We start from the raw sequence: 22,857 nt of genomic DNA on the forward strand, positions 1-22,857 counted from the left end.
GTTGATTGAGTACTTGAGAAATATGAGAACTATGACTTCATGATTCTTAAGAAGAACTTTATTCTCTCACTAATTTCAAGTTGAAAAGGAAAAAAAAAATTACTATGCCTGAGAAAAATAGTTATCAGTATTAATAAAACTGGTAATTAGGTAAAATTTACTGTTGTATTAAACAGATTAATAGAAAAACCTTAAAAGGGATACTTTCACAGCTATCAGATCCAAAGTCTAAATTCATAGGGGAAAGCTTATATTAGAATCATGGAATTGCTCAGGTTGGAAAAGACCATAAAGATCATCAAGTCCAACCGCAACCTAACCATACTACCCTAACTCTAATAACCCTCCACTAAATCACATCCCTGAGGAGGGATGTATTAAAAACACCTGGGAAATATCTTCCTTAAGAACTGAAATGTTGGAAGCTGGGAAGCTCAGTCACCCACTAAAATCAAAATACCAGGCTTAACTGCCCTGTGAAGACAGTTCTCTATAGCTACCTTCTAACAGATCTGACCTGAAAGATTTCTTGGAGTCCCAGTATTTCGAAGGGTATTCAAAACACCCACACACTCAGTAAACATGCATGCAACAATTATCTTCCTTCGAAAGGTAAAAGATAAATTACTTCCACGTTAAAAGATTACTCTTAGGGGACCCAACATCATCTGAAATCTAGAAAGAAAATTCTCTAACACCAGTGTAGTGTTAAAAAGCAGCATTTCTTTATTCCTCACTATATGTACCAGGTCACTTGACAAAACAAGCATGCACTCTCAGAGTTCAAGTTCTACATCTAAACAGTTAAGACACACACATGTTGTACACTGGCACACAAATCCAGCCTTTTCCAAGAACTCATTAATATACGCTAGTATCCCTCTGGGCATACACTGTTGTATCTAAGGTAGTCATATGATCTCTTCCTTTCTCCCTATTTTTCCATCATCAGCTTCATCAGAGACTTTTTGCTGACCCCTAGCTGATTTTCCCCAATTTGGCAAACTTCCACTGCTTGCTGGGCCATAATGAGCAATTTCCAAAACAGTATATGTGAAATCTGAGGACAAAGTCCTTGCACCTGGTAGATGCAAAGATGCAAGTAGTCTATTATGACTCCAGTGCTTCTTGTGAAGCAGAATCATTGAGAAAAACAAACAAAGCTGAAATAAATGTCTTAGAAGTAGCACTCTTTGACTCCTTTTGCTAAACTTAATATATTGATCCTTAAACTAATATACTGATCCCTATTGCTAAACCAGCCTACATCACCAACAAAATTAAGCCACTTATGCTGTAGCAGATTAAGATAGTCATGTCACACAGGAGCACCAGTCCCTCAACCTTACAGGTTTCACTATTCTCCTGAGCACATTTAAAATCATACACACAGAGAATCTGTATTTTATTCTAAATTTAAAAGACTCAATTTATGATTTGATTACCTTCATTTTAGCAACATAAGCAAAATGATTTATTCAAAAGGCAACATCTTAGCACAAATTATGAAAATGTCTTAAGTACAACAGCAAAAAATGTTAGAAAGTCTCCAAACTCCCCCCACAAGAACTACAGTCCAGAACATTCCAGACACTTTCACACTGATTTATAAACATTGGCCAGTTTATCACGTTTATATTCTTCTTATAGGAAGCTTAAGTCAGAAGTTCCTTTTTCTCCCACCTCTCAACACTGGGAAATGTATTTTTATTAGGTCGAAAAAACCCTATATTCTTACTTTAAAAACACTTAATTCCTTCAGATTCTGTAAGTGTTGTTTCATTTCATCTTTGCATCCTTGAGGGATCATTGACAAGTAATTCAATAACTCAACAAAATTAACTTTTTATCTGCATATGCGTCTAGTATTTTAAACTTTTCAACAAATTTAGAATGTTAAATAAATTTAGATTGTTCACTCAATGCTTTAGATAGCTTTTTTTTTTAATGTATCTATCTCCAAAGAACCTTAATTCATTTAGATAATGGATCTATCTTAGTCTATGTATTCACAGCAGACATTTTTCCAATGAAAAATATTCTATTCAAAGCACCTCTTCATAATATTACAGCTTCAACAGCTAACAATCAGACACAAGTTGCAATCTCAAAAGGAGGTGAGGACTTTTTGGGAGGTGGGTCAGCAAAAAAGAAGATTGATCAGTTTCGCTTGTAAAATTAACAGGCAGATGTAGGGAGAAAGTGTGGTTTTGACTGGCTGGCTTTTCAAAATATTTAAAAGGAATTGGTCCATGAACACCCAGCTTAATGGCTGAGCTTCTGCTGAAGAACAAGTGTCACAGCTCTCTGCTCACAGCTGATGAAAATGCTTAGCCCATGGCAGCGACTATGTTGAAAAACAGTGTTTTGTAGCTACGAATTCGCTCTAACAAATATTGTTATTTTGCTCTTTGCAGCTGTTGCAGTTTCTGTGGAAATAAATAGGAGGCGTTACTTTCGGAGCAACCTCTGTACTTGCACAGGAAAAGATAAGCCACATTTGAGGAATATTTCTGTAACAAATAGTTTTTCCTTAATTTAGTTGTTAATATTATCTTAAAAACAGCATGGAATAGTCTATTTAATCATGTTCTGAGTAGATAGCATCAGATTACATATTTTTATTATTATCTGACTTTATTTCCTATGTAAAAAATGAAATGAAAAAAAATCTTAAATAGTATCTTATTCTTTTTCCTGCTTTGACATTAGAGAAAGCATTCTTTCAAGTCTGTTTCTTTTTTTTTTTTAAACCGATTCATACAGAATAAATGTAATTCCAGGAATACATATAGATTTTTATTTGAAAACAAACACTTTAAAGATTCTTTTTTTCAGTTCAACTTCTGAATTTCTTTTTCTTTGAACTCATAGAAAAAAAATACTCTATAAGAGCATTATAGATCAAGACTACTTCATGAATGTATTCATATTTCATGTTAATTAGTCCTTGTACACAATCCCTTTCCCTGGTGTGCTTAGTACATGTGTCTCTGTCCTCAACTGCTCATTAAACGTGCTATAGTTCATTTGAGCACTGCATCATTGAGACTGAAATAGACATTTCAGAACACATAACCTGCCTTTCCTCCTCTGCTGTACTTTATAAAACCACTTAAAACAGAAGCTTTATTTCCCTCAGAAAAACAAGGCATATGGCAGTATGTTCTACATACATACTAGCTGAGTCACCATACAGCAGACTGGAATTCCAAATGTCTTGAATATGTGTTTGTCAGTAACACACACTTATCTGCATAGTAATCCTAACTGTTCTCTAATGGGGACTTCTGAGATAATAAATGTAGGAAAAATACAAAACAAAACAAACAAGCTGCATTTCAGTGTTTCCTCCCTTTTTCCTTGACTTTCTTTTATAGTCAAAATTGACTCTTCTCCTCCACATTTCCTCAGTACTTCCACTTTTACTTCCTGAGCACCTTCGTCTGACACATTAATACACAAGTCCAAATGTTGTCACCCGAACATTAAGATAGCACAACTAAAACGACAGCACCACTGCATCATTAAAAAATGAGATTTTTTTTCTTTAGGTCTCATTATAGCTCATTTGGCTATTTCTACACAAATATTTGTCTTCCGAATTTTTAACACCAAAAACATCTCTGCACAAATACAGTGTAACACCCACACCAAGCTTTCTGAAAAATCAGCTCTTGTTTCCAAAAATACAGAGGGGAGATCATTAGTTTGTTGTACATTTACAATTACCAAGCAATTTCCAAACATTACTGGATATGTACCAATAAATGCCTAAAATTATTCAAGCGGTATAGCCGTATTTTACACAGAAGGATTCAGATTAAAAAATTGTTCTACACCGGATAAGAAGAAAGCAGCCCTCCCTCCATGAATTCTACTGCTGAATCTTTTTGAGAAAACTACTAACTTCAACTTACAGTACAGCTAAGCAGCAGTTTAATTCTTCACTATTTTATTAGAACTATTCAAAACCAGCTTCTGTTCCACAGGTTTCTTAACCAAAAGATGGTCTTACTGCAAGCACATATGTACAAGACATCCTCTACAACCTGAATTCCATTTTATCTACAACATCAAATACAAAGAACTGAAGTTGACAAACATTTCCACCTAACTGGAAACTTTCATTTGCTGCAACCACTTCAGAGTGCTCCTCATTTTAGTAAGAGAGGCATCCTTTCAACAAAAGTGGGTGCTCCTGAACAGCTACAATTTGAATAGTGGCTTCCTCATTCTATGAAATTTACACGTGCTAAAATATGATTAATTCTTAGGAGGCCTCCTCTATGATTTTCCTGAACAATATCCGAGCTGCAGTAAAACTACATACATCATCCTTATGCCAATTTGAAAACCAGGCTTCTCTGCTTAAATATCAAAAAATTATAAAATAAATGCCTATTAGACAGTAAACATACGCAGTTACATTTTAGTACCTAATACAAAACTGAACCTCCTATATATAGAACACTGAGGTTTGTTGGGTTCTAATGTGTTTTGTTTTTTCTTTCTTCCCATCATCCTTTTTCCTCTTAATATTTTAAGCAAAGAAAGACTGATTGTCATTATCTGGTACGAAGTGCTTAATGCAATTTAGAGGCAGAAAAACTTATTTCATTGTTTTTTTTTTTTTTTTCAGCCAATCTTTTTTCCCCTTTGTAAACATATTCTTACACAATTCCTTTTACGATCATTTAAGAATGACCCCCCTCCTCACAAAAAAAAAAATCACCAAAAACACTTTTTTTTTTTTAATAAATCTACATTGAATAGTAACAATTGCAGACATTAGTTTACCCAAACAAAAAAAACGTATTCCATGTCCTAGCTTGACAATACTAATGGGATAAGTCACTGAAAAGAAAAAAAAAAGCACAAAGAATGGCAAACTACTATCTTGCTTTTACTTCTTCATAGTACTCGAATTTATTGTTGTTGAAAAATCAAATACATTCAAAGATGAAAACAAATCAGATCACTTCTATATGAAGCTCAGATATCAATCTGCTGACATAATCAGTCTACCTTCATTAAATTCCTGTAAGATACAGAAGCACTGGGTTGCCTACACCACAAAGTATTATTTTCCTTTGCTTTGAATTCCGATTTCTGAAAATGTGAGGGTAAGGAGAGGAATGAAAAAGGCATGCTGATTAACCAGCAGACCAAGGGAGCCACCTGCAGTTTGGAATTCAGAAACAAATTCACTAGGTAGGAGTTAAATTCTTTTTTCTTTGTATTTCACCAAGAGAGCGCATATAGTTGACCTACCACAACATATTTGTGTTTAATACTATTTTCTGTACTGAACTGAGACTAGCACTCTCACAACTACAAGTAAAGAGCTGTGCTACAGGAATTCTGAACAAAACTTTTTACAATCTTTAAACAAATTAAGTGAATTTTATCTTGGTTTCTTAACATACATAGGGTCCCTATGAAAGTAATGCTTCTTATTTATCTCCATGGAAACTGCAACAGATACAAAGAGCTCAATAACAATATTGAAATTCTCAGCTACAAAACACTTTTTCAACACAGTCACCACCATGAGCTATGGACTTTCACCAGCAATGAGCAAGAGCCTGCATACTGAGTTCGTACAAATCTGTACCATTAATGGTGATTCATTGTTGCTGTTGCCACTGCTGAAATGCACCACCCACCATATCATAGTGCTCACAGTCACTGTTTGGCCTCCATCAACTTTCAGCAAGTCAGTGAACGTCAGTGGGTGTCATTTTTTCCACATGAAGAAATTCATGGACACACCTTCGCTTCATACACACTTCCGTGTCAGAAGCCATTTTGTCAAGACTGCCTCTCTGCTACCAACTGTCCCAGGAACAAAATTTAACATGATATTGGTGGGAAGGAACCTCTACTGCCTTATTATCAACATCTGCCTCTGATGTCATGGGCCAATAAAACAGGAGGCATTCACTCTGGAGCAGCCCTTGTACTAATTCTGCATTTATTATCTAGAATTTTGAATCCTTTTTCCTTTCATTTAAAAAAAAGTAAATGATTGCAAACAGTTATTCTTTAAATTTAATGATATACAGACCTTATTCTTCAGTTTCTACTTAACTCTTTAGTAAATAATAGGTGAGAAGTGATTATTTAAAAACTTTTTTCCCCACTAAGAATGCGTCACTACTTCAAGCTAAAGTAGTGTTTTATTTTCATTTGTCAGTCAATAACAGTACTGAATATGGCTTTGTAACATTCAATCCAGAATACTGCACAGAAGTGAGATCTATCTTGAAACATTACATCACTTTGATAGAATCAAAACTTACAATTTGCTCTTATTACACGCAATCTTAATGATTTCAGCACAAAGGACTGGAGCTGAAAGATTAATTCTGATGAAAGAATGAACACTGCTTAGTTTTCCAAAGTGGTAATAGAGGAGGGAGAAATATGTTTATGTCATCTATGTCTATCTACAAAAAGAGCAAAAGGTGGGGAAACAATGACAAGATTGCCTACAGGCTTCCAGTGAAACTTGTCTGTCTTTCTTTTTTCCCCTCCCTCTCCTCACTATCTAATAGATGTGCAAACAGGAAAAGAACATAAGTTACTACAGAAATAAATAAGAATGCACAGAACTGTTAAATAGTGAACTACTGTTTAATAATCAGCTATATAATTGGTAACAATAGTATTTTAATCAATGTTTAATAAATTTTTTCTGATCACCATTTTAAAACTGAGCCACAGTTGTTTTAGAAGTTGCCCTCAGATGTAGATACCAAAGCTAGGACTTCGGTATTAGGATAGCCACTTAAATTTTCATACTCTAATTGTTAAAAAAAACAACAACATATTAAAATAATCTACTTAGTATATTTATATTGAATAGATTTCATTAGACAAAAATATAAACCTAAATATCTTGTTCAGTAATATCTTGTGTGCAAGTGTTTCATTTTTACTTGTCCTTTCTCAATCAGATTCCATAAAGAAAAAAAACCTATGAACTCAAGTATTAAAACCTTACTTCAATCTTCAAAACATGCATCAAAATTACCGTTGAATTATGTTTTATAAGACTCATCATAAAGAAGCAACAGAATTCTGATCAAGAAGTTTTCCCTTGAGGTAAGTTGGTTGGATAATGAATTCTGTACTGGAACAATCCCAGTAGTTACAGACTATTATGTACTAATTACTACCTTTACAGATCTACTGTACACATAATTAATTTCTTCAGAGTACCACTATCATTCTTGACTGGCAAAATACACAACCTAAATTACAAGAGCCAGAAATTAACATGATCCTTTAGGGAGAAGGCATTAACTTGCTTTGTAGCGTTTTGCAATTAGACTATCAATCAAACAGTGAAAAGCGATTTTGATAGCACCAGGCCAGATACACTGGATACTGTCACATTATAACAAAGTTATTTGTGCCAAAACATTTTGATCATTCACTTCTACTTAACAGAAGACAATTATGTGCCCTCAATACCCAGAAAATTGAACACCAACATACAGCCTTTGAGATAATATTTCACAAAACACCAGTCATCATGCTGGTGGTGGTGGTGGTGTTTTCCTTCAAGTAGGTAGCTGACCACATAGTTTGATATCAGCTAAGGACATGAAAGCAAAACCTACCAAATTCTTCTTGAAGTTGAACAACATAATGACTTGCTTACATGATTTGAAAGACTCACTATAGGTTCTTGCCAAGAACAGTACAAAGTTTTTGTTTATTTTTTAAAAGGTAGAATGAAGTTTAACACAACAGAATATAATAGCGTTCAATACTATTCAATCCAGCTTATAACAACAGCTCATTGAATTTATGTCACATCCTTTTTATACTCATTTTTACTACTCTATGAATTCCTGGAGTTTCACAATTTCACAAGTCAACTGTCAAAACAGTTTCACAATTAACCAAGTCAAAAGAAAAAAGTAACTAGTTGGAAAGTAATATTATCTGTAACCTTATCCTTTGCACAGCCACACAAGGAAATGTGTACATGACTGCCCCACTTCTTAATATTACTCAACCTTTTAAACAAGAGGCATCCATGCATTTCCAAAGATATCTGATCTGAAATATCATTTATTTGTCAAAATGGTCTATGAGACTATAATCACCATTTCCATCTCTACATCTGGAAGGACAACTACAAGCTCAAAACATTCATGTAAGAGCTTCGAAGAAAATCTGAAGCCCTGCAGTCCATTCATCATAGAAGCACTTAATAGGTATTCATATTCTTCATTTCTTTTGAAGAAAACAGAAGAAAATCCTTCAAGATTGTACTAAAACATTAATAATTAGGTATCAACTCAGTTCAAATTCCAAGATCTCAAAATCTTTCAAAGTCTTACAGAGAATACTTAGCTTACTTAATCTTGCTTAAAGAATACGTCTTCTCCTGTTTTCATAGTCAAGCTCAACTTATTTTACAGATTAAATACTGCAGTTTCAGTGTTAGTAGTAATTTAAACCTAGCTAAAACACACTCAGTGCATCTATATTAAACATCTAAGGTTGCAACAGTGAATAGAGAAGCAACCCTATACTTATTCTTTAAATATAGTTAGATCAAAATTCTGTTTTGAAGTAAAATTATTTTACCAGTCAAGGAACATTGTCTTTTACTTCAGCTGCTGCTCATACTGGCATTCTGAATTCCAATGGAATACAAGATAAACATTAAGTCATCAGAATAAGATTTTTTTTTTTTTAAGACTGTCAGTTTTCTCCCGCTTACACCTGTATTTTCTTATATGTTGACTCAGCTCTCTAGAGGATATAAGATGCATTTCTATTTGCTGTTTTTTACTGCTCCTGCGATATACTGAGAAACCACATCAAAAAAATAGGACTAACAGGAAGAAAAATTCAATCTTAAATCATGCTTTAAATTAATATTTTGGTGATGAATGAGCCTGTGTCTGTCAAGGCAAAGAGTGAGGAACCACCTTTTTTCCCCACAGTTTTATAACTGCGCAGCTAGGTCAACAAGAACTTCCTCTCATATGAAACAGAAAACTATGTCAAAATTTCAAGAGGGCTTTTTTTCCCCCAGCATTTTTAATGAAGAAACTTCTTCAGGAATTCAGAAAAACTTCTTCACATTGCTCATGAAAGAATGCAGCTCAAGGCAGAACGTTGTCATTTGCATTAAGAAGGTTCTCAATCTATTGTAAATATTATCTGATGTCATGGGATCTTCTTGAAAGTTTACTTGGTTTGCCATCACACCAAAACTAGCGATGAGCTCCATATTATTTTAACCTTATGGCAAAGCTATGTAGCCTTTTTTTTTGTGTGTGTGATAAACCTACAGTATTTTTTTCACGCCTAAGTATAAGCATTAGCAATTAGCAGAATAGCTATTTAGATGATATACTGAATAGCCTCACTTGTACTTGATCAAAGCTCCAGCACAGGTTTTATTTTCACTTTATTTTTCTCTCTGGTAGTTAAACAGAGCCACTCCACATGGTGGTCCAGTACAAATTTGTAAAATATCTGATGCTTTCCTAAGGTTTTATGCAAAGTTTCAAGAGTGTACACTCACACATTCATCCTGCAGAAAACTAATTTAGACATCGATCACCCATGCCAGTAATAGTGTAATTTGTCTTAGATAGCACATAAATTTCAGGAAAGATAATGCTTAGATTATACATAAGCATTTAAATATTAATTTAAGGCCTGTATTTTAAGAATAATTTTTCTTAAATGAAAACTCCATAAAGTATTCCACATTAAAAAAAGAAGTAAATGCGAAGATTAAGATATACATCTCCAACATATGCTACAGGCAGACATTAAGTTTATCTGGTCTGCACTTGAAGCCCAAGTGTCAGTAGGTCACAGTGGCAAAGCCTCAAACAAGTGTAACTAACACCTACACAGGAAAAATATGCCGAGGAGATAACTGTGCAAAAGCTACGTGTTCTTGAGATTTGAGGGAGAATGGAATGATTGACCAGAAGCGTTGCAAAAGATTCTGAACTTCACTCCACAAGGAACAAGAGTGTAGCCTCTGTTGTAGACAAATGGCTCCTTCACCTGATAGGATCAATCAGTTCTTTAACTGCTTGTTCCCAAGTTAAAACAACACAGAATACAACAACAGCAACAAAAAAAAAAAAACATGCCCAAATGTACACAAAAACTTTCAAGAGAATAATGGTTTCAGCACAGTTGGTTTCATAGCATTAGACACATTTTAGTTGTTATTTAAGGGCATGTTTTAATTGATAAATTTAAAGTCTCGGTTTTAGTTGTACAGAATGTTGATTCACCACAGCAACATGAGTAAGTATATTTTTATTACACATTAAACCCTCCCAACATGGAAAACCAAGAAGAACCTGACAAGATTATAGGATTTGAATACGAATTTAGACAAGGATTTTATTTGATGATTCACATCTGTCTGCAACATATAATGCAGATTTGACATGTACTATTGCATGTCATTGCTACCATCCAAGGCCACAGTGTGAGGTGCAATTCCTGTAACAGATGGCTATGCTAAAATATACATTGCACATCACATTCCTGCTTTAAAGTATTATATGATTCTATAATATTGTACAAAGAATAAAAATACCACCTTCACACAGCTTTAACTTTATATAAGCATGAGGCAAATTAGAAGAAAGTACCTTTCATTTGTGTTCCAAAGGTGACTGCCAATCTTGCAAATAGTTCTGGGCTTTCAAATTTATTTTCTTCAGCTTTCACCCAGAAGCTATTTTCTGCTATCTTGTAAGGCTCAATCTGAAACAAAAACATCATTTTCAAAGTTAATGATCAGTACTTTTGATGGCCAAATTAAAGGCAGCACTACAAAAGTGCTAAGAAAATTGGACTGAATTGAGTTTAGGGATATTTTATGTATTATGATTTCTTAAAGAAGCTTCCTGAACAGAACACAGTGATACAAAATGCCCTCAACCCACACAAGTTTTTGTAAGAATCTTTGATGGAACAAGTTCTCCAAACAGGCTTGAAGCACAAGGTTCAAGTTTGTAGTTACATCTTAAGATGTTCTTTTGTTGTTGTTGTTTTGTTTTGTTTTTGTTTTAATGAAGTTGGCTTAAATATAAATGCATTTGACTATGCAGGTTCACATTCAGCTCAAGATAATGGTCCCAAAACATTTCACTTAAGTAGTGCCATAGCTCCTCCCAGTGGCCATAACCCCGCCCAAGCAGGAAACTAATCTGAAAACAACTAACAAACATTTGAGATAAATTCCCTAAGTATAATTACAGGACAGATATCAATATTCTCTGCACATATAACTATTAGTTATCATCAATCTAATGGGTTTCTAAATGAGATGCTCTAATATAACTACTTGTTGCAAACTACTTTAAAACTCCGCTTAAAAAGGTTTTGCATATAGGTATGCAATTTGATGCAAAGATACAATTCAGTTTTCACTACCCCTAATAGAATGGTGCCTCTTCTCATCTGAGTCATAAGATTTACACTCTGGTTTGATACAGACTAATGAAACTAGCAACACTCAGCAGAAGGAAAATCCAGTGAGCATTCACTCAGTGATCATACTCCATGTATCCCACAGCAGCCACAGGTATGTCTGCTCAGCCTTGAGAAAACAAGACTGAGAGGGGGATCTTATTAATGTTTAAGTGTGGGAAACAAAGGGACAATGGCCAACCTCCTTCCAATGATCTGTGGGGACAGGACAAGAGGAAATGGCCATAAACTGAAGCACAGGAAGTTCCACACCAATAAGCAAAAGAACTTATTCACAGTGAGGGTGATGGAGCACTGGAACAGGCTGCCCAGAATGGTCTTGGAGTCTGCTTCGCTGGAGATATTCAAGACCCATTTGGATGCCTACCCGTGCAGCCTGCTGCAGGGAACCTGCTTTTAGATTCCTTTTAGGGAACCTTTTTAGAGGCCCCTTCCTGCCCCTACAATTCTGTGATTCTGTAATTCTGTATCATGAGGACAGGTTTGTGAGGACATGGCCAAAACAGAAAAAATATTTACCTGTCACTGCATAAGTCCCCTAAGTCTAGCATGCATCATCTGAAACCTCTCATGTAAAGAAATAATCTTTACATGAATTGCAGTGTGCAATCCATGGACTTTTGAAAAAGAATTATGTCAGAATAAAATTAGCTTCCTGGGTTACTGATCTGCCCATCATTAAACAGAAAGTTCTGCCAAGAAATAGCTCATTAAAAAACTCAAAATAAACTGGGAGGGACATCAGCTTCACAGCGCTAATAGAGCAATAACCTACCAGTTAAACATTAAAACTGCATGCTGCTAAATGAAGTAATAATTTAAATAGCTTATTTTATTTAAAAGAAGTTAAAAGATGAAAGCGACAGAAAACACTAAACTACTGACTGCAAAAGCCCCCACTGTCTACAACACACATTTAAGTAACATGGTTGCTTTTACTACCCTCTGATAAGCTCTGCATTAAGTGTAAGCAGCTACCTTTCTCAGAGAAAAGGTAATTATCTTAAAAACCAATTTATGAAAAAATACTGTTTAGATGTGTTTTGTAGTACAACTACCATAGACAGAAAAAACAATGAAAATTAAAAATTCCTTTAAAACTTTTAAAACAAGCATATCACTTGAACAAAAGAATGAGAACAAAATACTGCTCAATTTCCTAATTAGATGCCTTCATTTATAGTTTATTGCTGTATTTATTCAGAGAACTAATCTAAAAATATTACTTAGCTTAGCTTCATATCCAGACATCTGTCCCTAGCAGAATGTTTTAATAGTTTAAGTCTGTATACTCATTAATATGGCAAGTATAAATGTTTTTTACTAGGAGCAATTCTTTATCCAGTGTCTTCTCACTCTTTTTTTTTGGAGGGGGGGGGGGGGGGGGAGGAAATCATATTCCTACATTTAATGCAAGGCGTTTAAAAGGAAATAGAAAACAAACCCACAATAGCTTGCCAGCACAGCAGTTTCACTGAGACTTTTTTTTTTTTTTTTTAAATAGCATGCTCCTAGAAAGCATAACCAAAGCACTGTCAAGTTGAAACAACATCAAACTTACAATTACAGGCTATGAAAACCTGGTCCATTTTCAATATTCAAGCAATAAAATAATTTATTATACATACAAAATACAACTTAAGGACCCCACAAATTACTTTTCCCCTAGCATAATAAAAATAAATTCAGAACTCTGCTTTGCGTTATACCCCAAAATTCCACATATGCATTCCTTTACTGCATTTTATTCCAAGTGACTGAAGTAAATCTCAAAATCCATTTCCCATTGCAACATTTTTTTCATGACTCAGCCATATCTGCTTCAATTACGCAAACACAGCTGTAGTCATCCCTTAACTCTAGACTCTTCCATCAACTGCCAGATTGTCAAGGTTAATAAACAAAAGTCTTCCCAGCAGTTTTCCACTTAGCTGTCAACTCCAAATTCCTAAATCCCAGAAACACTTCAACCAACTCAACCTGTTGAAAGTAGTAGTAACGTGATTAAGTACATGTTAAGTAACTATTTGATAAATCTGCTTTAAACAAGACATTTTAACTTCTGAAGCGCTTGCCTGAGAAGGCAATTATCAGTTACATCTGAAGACATGCAGAACATAACTGACACAGCATTACTCAAATACTTTAACATCTGATAGCTACCAATAGTCTCTGAATACAAGATACTGTGGGCTCATGGCAGGATTACATTCTTGTAAGTTTTCCCCATAATGTAAGTATCCCTGAAAACCAAAATCAGCTGCAGCACAGGGTGCTTAATAAGTATTTTGGATAAAGGATGAAGAGAATTCCCCATACATCATTTGTGCTACCAGCAACCTAGTATAAACTCTAACATATTACCTTCTACATCAAAAGTCACTTTTTAATTAATGGGAGAAAAACAAACATAATAATACCTTGGACCAGTTGATTCTCTTCATAGATACTTCCACGTTATATTTTTTCTTCTCCTTCATTCCATGTGGTAATGCTGGCATCACTGGAACAGGAGCAAATGGATAACTTCCAAGAGATGGTGCCATTGGAGGCCCACCAGGAGGTGGAGGTGGAGGCCCTGCTCCACCACCAGGCAATGGAGGTGGAGGAGGAACTGCTCCACCAAACAGTGGAGGCGGAGGAGGAATTGTTCCACCAGGCAGCGGAGGCGGTGGTGGCAGCACTGCTGCTGCTCCACCAGGCAGCGGAGGCGGAGGAGGAATTACTGTTCCACCAGGCAGCAGAGGCGGAGGAGGAATTACAGCTGCTCCACCAGGCAGCGGAGGAGGAGGAGGAATTACGGCTGCTCCACCAGGCAGCGGAGGCGGAGGAGGAATTACGGCTGCTCCACCAGGCAGAGGAGGCGGAGGAGGAATTACGGCTGCTCCACCAGGCAGAGGAGGCGGAGGAGGAATTACGGCTGCTCCACCAGGCAGCGGAGGCGGAGGAGGAATTACGGCTGCTCCACCAGGCAGCGGAGGCGGAGGAGGAACTACTGTTCCACCAGGCAGCGGAGGCGCAGGAGGAATTGCAGCTCCACCAGGTAGCGGAGGCGCAGGAGGAATTGCAGCTCCACCAGGTAGTGGTGGTGGTGGTGGCGGCGGCAGAGGAACCACCCCACTGGATAGAGCAGGTGGGGAAGGTGGTACTGTTCCACCGGGTAGCAGAGATGCTGCAGAAGAAGGCAGCACATTCACACTCGCTGGAGGAGGAACCTGAAATTTAATAGAGCAAAATATTTTTTTTTCATCTGAGGAGGGAAAGAGTTTTTATATATGAATTTGAACCAACTATGCTGATGTTCTGTCACAAAAATTTTACCTAATACATGGAATTCATGGAATTTAATTTTCGTACTCCTTCACTACACTACTACTTACTGTTTCTAGTTTAATGGAAGTAATAGTTAGAGGTAAATCTGAGTTCACCTAAAAAATTAATGTCATTATTTTATAAGTGAGTTGAGAATGGAGACAGGAAGCTTAATGCTAGAGAGAAAACAACATACTAGAAAGTTAAGGTATATGACTTTTAATTCTACCATTATTATGAATGAGCTGTGATATCTAGGTAATTTCAACTCCATTAACAACATAGCTAGTTTAGTAACTTAGGCCAAAAAAAACTTTTTGCTTTCTTGTAGAGATTTGTAACAAACACTAAAATGGGTATGAATTAATTACAAATATAAGTTTGTATGAAAACGGCAATAAAAACCATAAGAGATCACAGGTTACAAGAATGACTTATGTTGATAACCAAGAACACAACAAACAGCAATTCATCTGTTAAAAGCAGTGTAACATGTTTATGTTAATATAAGAAAGCCTGTGCTCTGATAAGGCTACATCACAGATAACGGCAGTAATGGCAGCAGAAGACCAGCATCCTCACCAGAAAAAGGAGGCAAACAGGTTATAAAATAACATACAAAATTACTCCCATTATGCAAATAGGAAGTAAGACAATAGTCATTAAGATCGCTCCAATTAGAAGAAAATGAAACTGACAGATCTTGCCTAAGACTCAAGGAGTAGGAAATAACTCAGTGAGGCAAAACTATCAAGCCATAGCAACTGCTTGTACTAAAGGCTGGTTCCTATAGGGCAACTCACTGAACAAGAACCACCCAATAAAGGTGTTGACAGCATAACACACGGCATCTCTTGCTTTCTGCCTCACAAGTGATCCTTGATAGATAATTAGGACATACATTTTTGGTGCTTGTGAGCAAAATTTAATCAAGGAATGAATGCAAGTAAAATCAGCTTTGCTGAAATTCAGCATCACTTTCCCTTCACGAGGTCTTTCATTTATGTGACGTTTTCCTACGAGATTTTACAAAACCACTGTATCAATCTTTCAGAAGTCCAAGAAGTGGGTGTTTTCAGAATAGGCATGCAAGTGGAGTCTGATAAGTATGTATATTAGACATGCAAAACAATTACAGCCTTCTGAAACAAACACTTCCTACACAACATATAGAAGTAGTGATGTTTAAGCATTATCAACTACCTGGAGAGAAAAAAAGTCAAACTAAGGAAATTTCTTCTCAGTAAAGGAGATATGTTGAACAAATTACTATTTGGAAAAAAGCTTCAGTAATTTACACTAGCCTCAAAACAAAGAAATACAACTATAACATACATTTCAAATTTCATAGAGACAATATCCTCTAAAGCATTTTACTCTTAATTCTATACAAATAGTTTTCAACTGAAAAATTTACTCTCAGTTTTATTACCTGGCTTCGTAATCGTTTGATTTCTGTTTCAAGTTCTTTGATTTTCTCCTCTCGTTTCTGAAGTGCTGCTTGTGCCTCTTGTCTAGCTATGAACTCCTCATCAAACTGTGAAGTTAACAACCACAGAGATATTTGTCCATTTTTGTCAACACTCTGCTTTCAGGTAAGTTTCCTCAGGTCCTAAGACAGTGCTAGATGAAGAGCTATGAAGCACAGACTCACAGCAGATAGGCTGTAGATAGCAGGAACCGTAACGGTCATCTAGTTCCAAACCCCTGACATGGACAGGGAAACCAGCCACTAGACTAGATTGTCACATTCCCTCCTCTCACACACACTTTACATATATACTATATGTATACTTTACTCAAATAACATCAAGTAGAAATTTTCTCCCCATCAGTTATGTACAGTAGATGAATTCAACCAAATAATATTTGCAGTTAATTGCTGGGAGGGAGTGTTGATCTGCCAGAGGGGAGAAGGGCACTACAGAGGGACCTGGATAGACTGGATTGATGGGCCAAGGTTAACGGTATGAGTTTCAATAGAGCCAAGTGTCAGGTCCTGCATTTTGGTCACAACAACCCCAAGCAACTCTACAGGCTTGGGGAGGTGTGGCTGGAAAGCTGCCTGATGGAAAGGGACCTTGGTGTACTGTTGGACAATTGGCTGAATATGAGCCAGCAGTGTGCTCAGGTGGCCAAGAAGGCCAATGGCATCCTGGCTTGTATCAGGAACGGTGTGGTGAGCAGCACTAGGGAAGTCATCCTCCCCCTGTACTCGGCAGTGAGGCCTCACCTCAAGTACTGTGTTCAGTTTTGGGCACCTCAGTACAAGAAGGACATGGAGGTATTGGAGCAGGTCCAGAGAAGGGCAACGAGGCTAGTGAAGGGCTTAGAAAAATCAGCCCTATGAGAAGAGGCTGAGGGAGCTGGGGCTGATTAGTCTGTGGAAGAGAAGGCTGAGGGGGGAGACCTTAATACTCTCTTCCAGTACCTGAAAGGTGTTTACAGTGAGAGTGGAGTAGGTCTCTTCTCACTGGTGACAGGTGACAAGATGAGGGGAAATGGCCTCAAGCTGCACCAAGGCAAGTTTAGGTTGGACATTAGGAAACACTTCTTTACAGAAAGGGTGGTTAAGCACTGGAGTAGGCTCCCTCGGGAGGTGGTTGAGTCACCATCCCTGGATGTGTTTAAGAGCTGTTTGGATGTGGTGCTCAGAGATATGATTTAGCAGAGGGTTGTTAGAGTTAGGGTACTATGGTTAGGCTGCAGTTGGGCTTGATGATCTTTGAGGTCCTTTCAAACCTGAGTAATTCTATGATTCTATGATTCTTCTGCTTTTGATTTCAGAGGAAGTCAGAATCAGAGCATTGCACAGAAAGGCCTGCAAAACTCTCAACTATGGAAGAACATCCATTCTATGATATTCATTATTTCCCAGTTTCCACTAAGATTCTACTGTAAAACAAGCCTACAGTATTCTTGTCAGGTATCTGTTCCATAGCTTGGGAAGAGTGGCAACCAGTACTTACTTTCTTGGAAAATTCTGCTGCTTTTTTCTCACTCTCTTCTACTTTAGTTTTGTCTACGCTTGCATCTGAAAGTTAAATAAATCATCAAACAGAAGTCAGATAAAACATCATAATTATGAGGTCCTTTCCTTAACATAATTACCTTATGACCTCATGACACAAAATCAAGAGAAAAAAACATAATGAATTACTAGGCTGATGGATCCAAACATTTGACGAGCAAAACTTTTGACAATAAAAAGAAGTGGTTAAATAAAAGATGCGACCAATAAAGTTAAAGATGAATCACCACAGTTGTTCTGTCTCTAACAGATTTGAGTTTGCCCTCCTCCTTCAGCTCAATCTTACTCCTAAATGAGTGATGAAAAAGGATTTTTACACTAGTATGAAACAAAATTGAAACTGAGGTTTCAATTCAGAATTCAACCCTTTTAAGATTAGGAATACAAAATCAAAAATCTCATTTTAATAAAGTTCAGAGGTGAAGACAATTTGGTCTGATTGTAAAGCACAGATTTCTTCACTCAGTGGTACAAAGCACTTCTACTGACTTTTCATGGAGGCTAAAGAACAAACATTTTATAAGCAATGTAAACAAAACTAGATTACAGGTAGGAATTGGCAGATATACAAACCACTTATTCCTAAAACTAGTAGGTCAGTGAAATGATATGAAGTTAAGGTCAGGTGATTAGGTTCCTAGTCATAATAGAATAAAATGACAGATACACTGATGCACTTTTGTAGATAGGCATGATACTTGTTAGAAAGTAATGTCAACACATACATCTTTTCTCAGTTCATTTTACTATAACAAAAAAAACCTTTCTTAAATTAAGATGTTCTCAAGGAATAATTACTTCCTTCTATTATACATTTTCCTTTTACAAAACAACACTTTTTTTGATGTTAATAACTTGCATTTGAATTACATGGTATTTATTCAGCTATTTCTTTCCCACGTCACATAAATTATTCAGTGACTGTAGATGATAACTTACTGCTTTAACTTAAATAACCTCAATTACTTGGAAAATATTCTTAGAATTAACCATATAACAATTTACAATCCATTAACAGTAATATTAATATAATTTTTGACATCTGTTAAACACCTGAAATTCAAAAGTTTATGAACAAGCAATTTTCAGTTACTAAGACTATATATACTGATATACATTCAGTACAGCACTGGAGAAAGGAATCTTTCTGAGTCATTTATTCAAGGCTACAGAACTTGATCTAGCCTTTTCTACAAATACACCTGTAGTTTCTAGAAAACTGAAAAATACACTTTAGTAAGACACTATAAAATTGCTTGTAGTATACAAACCAATAAGGTGAGAAAAATCTACGTCCATTCTTCCTCGGCAACTAAAATCTGGGTCCATGCCACTGCTGTGCAATACTATCTGTGATACACATTCTTCAATTATCTTGTAATACTGAGGTCTGAGGAACAGAAAAAAAAAAGCACACATTTTACAAGATAAGAACATGAACAATAATTTGTGCATCAAGGTGGGGCTAATAAAGCACTGTTAGAACAATGACTGCTTAGCATCTTCAATACATGCTGCAACAGTTCTTTAGCATATTCTCGATACATTGAATTCCACCACTTGAAAAAATATTGATATTGAACTACTAACAAAATTATTTTACTGTTACCGTAATTGCTCAATATACTTCTCTAAACAGTATCAAGAACCTCTGACAGTAAAGGACTCTATGCTCAGAATAGAGCAATATGCACTTCTAACCAGTGCAGGGTACTATGCTTCTCAATTTCACAAAGTAGGAAACCTTCAAGTCTAAACTGATGATATTCTAAACTTCCAAATAAATATTTTATATATAAATATATATATACACACACGTATGTGTATATATATGTATATACACATAATTACATATATATGTATATACACACACATTTATGTAAATTGAAGACTTCACAGGTTTTATTTAACTTCTACATTTTATCTTGTACATCAATTGTTTTTATAGCTGATTTACAACAAAAAAATAATTCTTAAATATTGTATACATGGTACTTTAACATTGGTAAGACACTATGAGGTATACATACAATAAAAAGAAGTTTACATTGGAACAGGAAGTACAAGGTATCTGGAAAATTATGAATTATTAGCTATAAAACTAACTTGAAATTCACTGAGATCAAGAAGCAATCATACACGACTAAAACAAAAAACTGCTCAACAAATTAACAGATTGGAGGATGAAGCTGGTAGACAGACTAAGGCTCAAGTTTTTTTAAAGAAGCATTCTTATACTTAATGTGATCTTAATAAAATTAACCCTGACTAGAAAGGCAAATATGTTACACATCAGCTTCAGAGCAACTATTGATGTGCAATCATGAGAAACTCAATTTCTATTGTTCCCTCTTCCACCTCCAAAAAATCAAACTCTTACCGGACATAGTAATCATTCCTGATGAGAAGGAAGTGTTGTAGAATTGACAAAAAGTGGTTTTCAGAAGAAGTATCTTTCAACATATTATACAGAAATTGAAATACTTCATTCACATCAGTGAGAACGTTGTTAAGGAAATACAAGTTTTTTTTTTTTTTCTAAAAAAAGTAAAATAAATTAAATGCTGCCTCCCCACAAACAACCCAGTTCCCCCAGGTGAGTATTCCTACTGCTCCAGTAAACCCTTTTAACACTCTGAAATGCTGCCCTTACTAGTATAGATATTTTTCCTGATAAAACTATCCAAAAAAAAACTTTATCCCTTTTAATCATCAAAATATCTTCCGTTACTACCAGGAAAAATTATACTACATACCTACATAGAATCCTGTAAGCATATTTCACACAAAACTCTTTTTCATCATAAAGTGAGCCAGGTTACTGGCCAATACTTACTAAACAATCCTTTTAATTTCTTGAATAGGAAATTTACCCATTCTATAATGCAACATTACTTATTTTTATACTCCACTCATAGGTTGTACTCACATTCCTTTGCTTCTTCAGTAGCAGCCATTATGCTTGCCAATTTAAACTGCAAGTAATCATCCTAAATTGCATCATGTTAAATTTAAATCCATTGCTTCTTCACAGTAACAGAACACACGCATCTCATGCTTCATAATCTACTTTAAAATTTTCTTTCAATTTGGATATCAAGTCACTTTTTCCTCAAAAATTATATTCTTTCATCGTTATTATTTTATATTTTCATGCATCACAAGCTGGAATTTAGTTTAGTAAAACTAAATAAGCTATAATTGTTAAAAATTGAGTTCCTTATGACTTATATCTAACCCACACATTTAAGTATTAATTTGACTATAAATAGCTGATATTAAAAAAAAAAAACTTTAAGTTAAAAAGTGGAATGAAACCTGCTCAAGAAAGCACTTACATGTATAATACATAACTGTGACAAAATGACTGTACATAAAGCATCCTACCTTATATTTAATAAAGTTATTAATCTATGTAATAACACAGTTTTTATAAAGGATATTCCATTTCAACTCTGATATCATTGAGACGATGCGACAGTTCAATCAAGTCTTCTTCTTTGCTCTCATCAAACACTTTCAACTGAATATCAAGCTCTTCATTCTCCTTCTCTTTCAAGGCCTAATGTTGAAGATGGCAAAATTAACATGCCCTTTTGTTTCCTCCCCTTAAGAATTCCATCACCACCACCCCTTCAAAACTGTATCACAACAAAATATAAAGCATGAACCTTTGGAGCAGAAAATACATTTTAAGGAGCAAGTTGCACACTGCCTGAGATTTTCTTATGTGGAAGGCACTATATAAACCAATATGGCAAGGACAGACTACAGAAACCTCACTGTGTTGACTTCTCCTAATTGGACACAGTTGACAATTCAGATTTGTTGAAGCATAACAATATTGCAAAACACTAATGAAAGTGAACTTAGGAAGCCTAAATAAGTGCAAAAAAGATATGCCTACAACTTGTGTAATTAATTGGTAATCTACATCACAGCACAAAAACATTTATGGTACACTGAGAAATATTTGCATGTTAAAAATCACACATAAAACTTAATAGTTGTAACTGGGGGAAAAAAAAAACAAACATTTTCTTTAAAATACGCACACAAATTCACTAAAAATCTTAATAGTCAACTTTAGCTTCCTACTGGAAAAATCATAGAAACAAAAACTATTTCAAAAGCCACTAGCATGAATGAACTCCATGCTTTAAATGAAAATTTGCCTAGAACTGTCATACCAGATATGTATGAATTGAATGTTATATATTTTTTTATTATTTCTTTTGTGTGGAATATATATTGATTCTAATGTTTGAAAACCAGAGAAGCATACTATGCATTCAGTCAGAGAAAAATGGATCCTCCTAAATTTATTCTTTTTTCAGATTCTTTGAGCACTTAGGTTTCTTGAAAAATTACTCCTAGGCACAGAAAGGAACAAAAAAAAGAACAATCCTTTTATATATTTGACATCAATTTCCTTCAGAATTAACGACCTGAGCACAGTGTAGATATTGTAATTTACACATTACAAATTATGCTCAGTTTGATGACTACTTAAATTTCTAACATATTGACTTGATTCAACTATCATCCTGGTTTACACAGTTAACTGAGAGCCTAAAACATCTTTTTCCATGTATATAAAGTAAAATTACTACTTTTCAGAAAGTCACTGCATCTTAACGCATAATTGAAGGTAACAAAACTATCTGCAACTATGCAGAATAAAAGCAAATTAGGTGTGAGGGGCCTTCTATGTTGGACCTCCCCCACTCCAAATCACTTATAAAACAATTTTGCTATCTTCAACAATCACAATCAGTTTACTGTGATCAATTCCTAAATACAAACTACTTACAGGCAATATTTTCTTCAGGCCACAACGTAAAAACTCATTTCTCAAGTGAATTCTGAAATCAAGTTCTTCTGGAGATGTAACAAGGGCATTGATGAACTGCATGCAGGCTACCTGTTGTTGGAAAAAGAGGCATAAACTTTGAGTATGCATACAATGCAAATAAATACTTCTGTCTTAGACTACTCCAGTTTACTTTGTA

At 35.4% G+C, this 22,857-nt stretch overlaps 1 protein-coding gene across 9 annotated transcripts in view; it reads right to left on the reverse strand.

Annotated features, from left to right (window-relative positions):
* The window catches only part of DIAPH2 (diaphanous related formin 2), a 159,865-nt gene that overhangs the window by 103,718 nt on the left and 33,290 nt on the right, over positions 1 to 22,857 (reverse strand). For all 9 annotated transcript variants that reach the window (XM_040698666.2, XM_015278161.4, XM_015278159.4 and 6 more), the window contains 8 exons: positions 22,659 to 22,769; positions 21,289 to 21,407; positions 20,226 to 20,342; positions 19,117 to 19,235; positions 17,784 to 17,848; positions 16,247 to 16,351; positions 13,923 to 14,717; positions 10,659 to 10,773 (listed from right to left, as the gene is read on the reverse strand). In XM_040698666.2, the coding sequence (XP_040554600.1) occupies positions 10,659 to 10,773; positions 13,923 to 14,717; positions 16,247 to 16,351; positions 17,784 to 17,848; positions 19,117 to 19,235; positions 20,226 to 20,342; positions 21,289 to 21,407; positions 22,659 to 22,769 (1,546 nt within the window). The remainder of the gene's footprint in view (positions 1 to 10,658; positions 10,774 to 13,922; positions 14,718 to 16,246; positions 16,352 to 17,783; positions 17,849 to 19,116; positions 19,236 to 20,225; positions 20,343 to 21,288; positions 21,408 to 22,658; positions 22,770 to 22,857) is intronic.

The sequence above is a fragment of the Gallus gallus genome, chromosome 4, assembly GCF_016699485.2.
Source record: "Gallus gallus isolate bGalGal1 chromosome 4, bGalGal1.mat.broiler.GRCg7b, whole genome shotgun sequence".
In the NCBI taxonomy this organism is placed as follows: domain Eukaryota; kingdom Metazoa; phylum Chordata; class Aves; order Galliformes; family Phasianidae; genus Gallus; species Gallus gallus.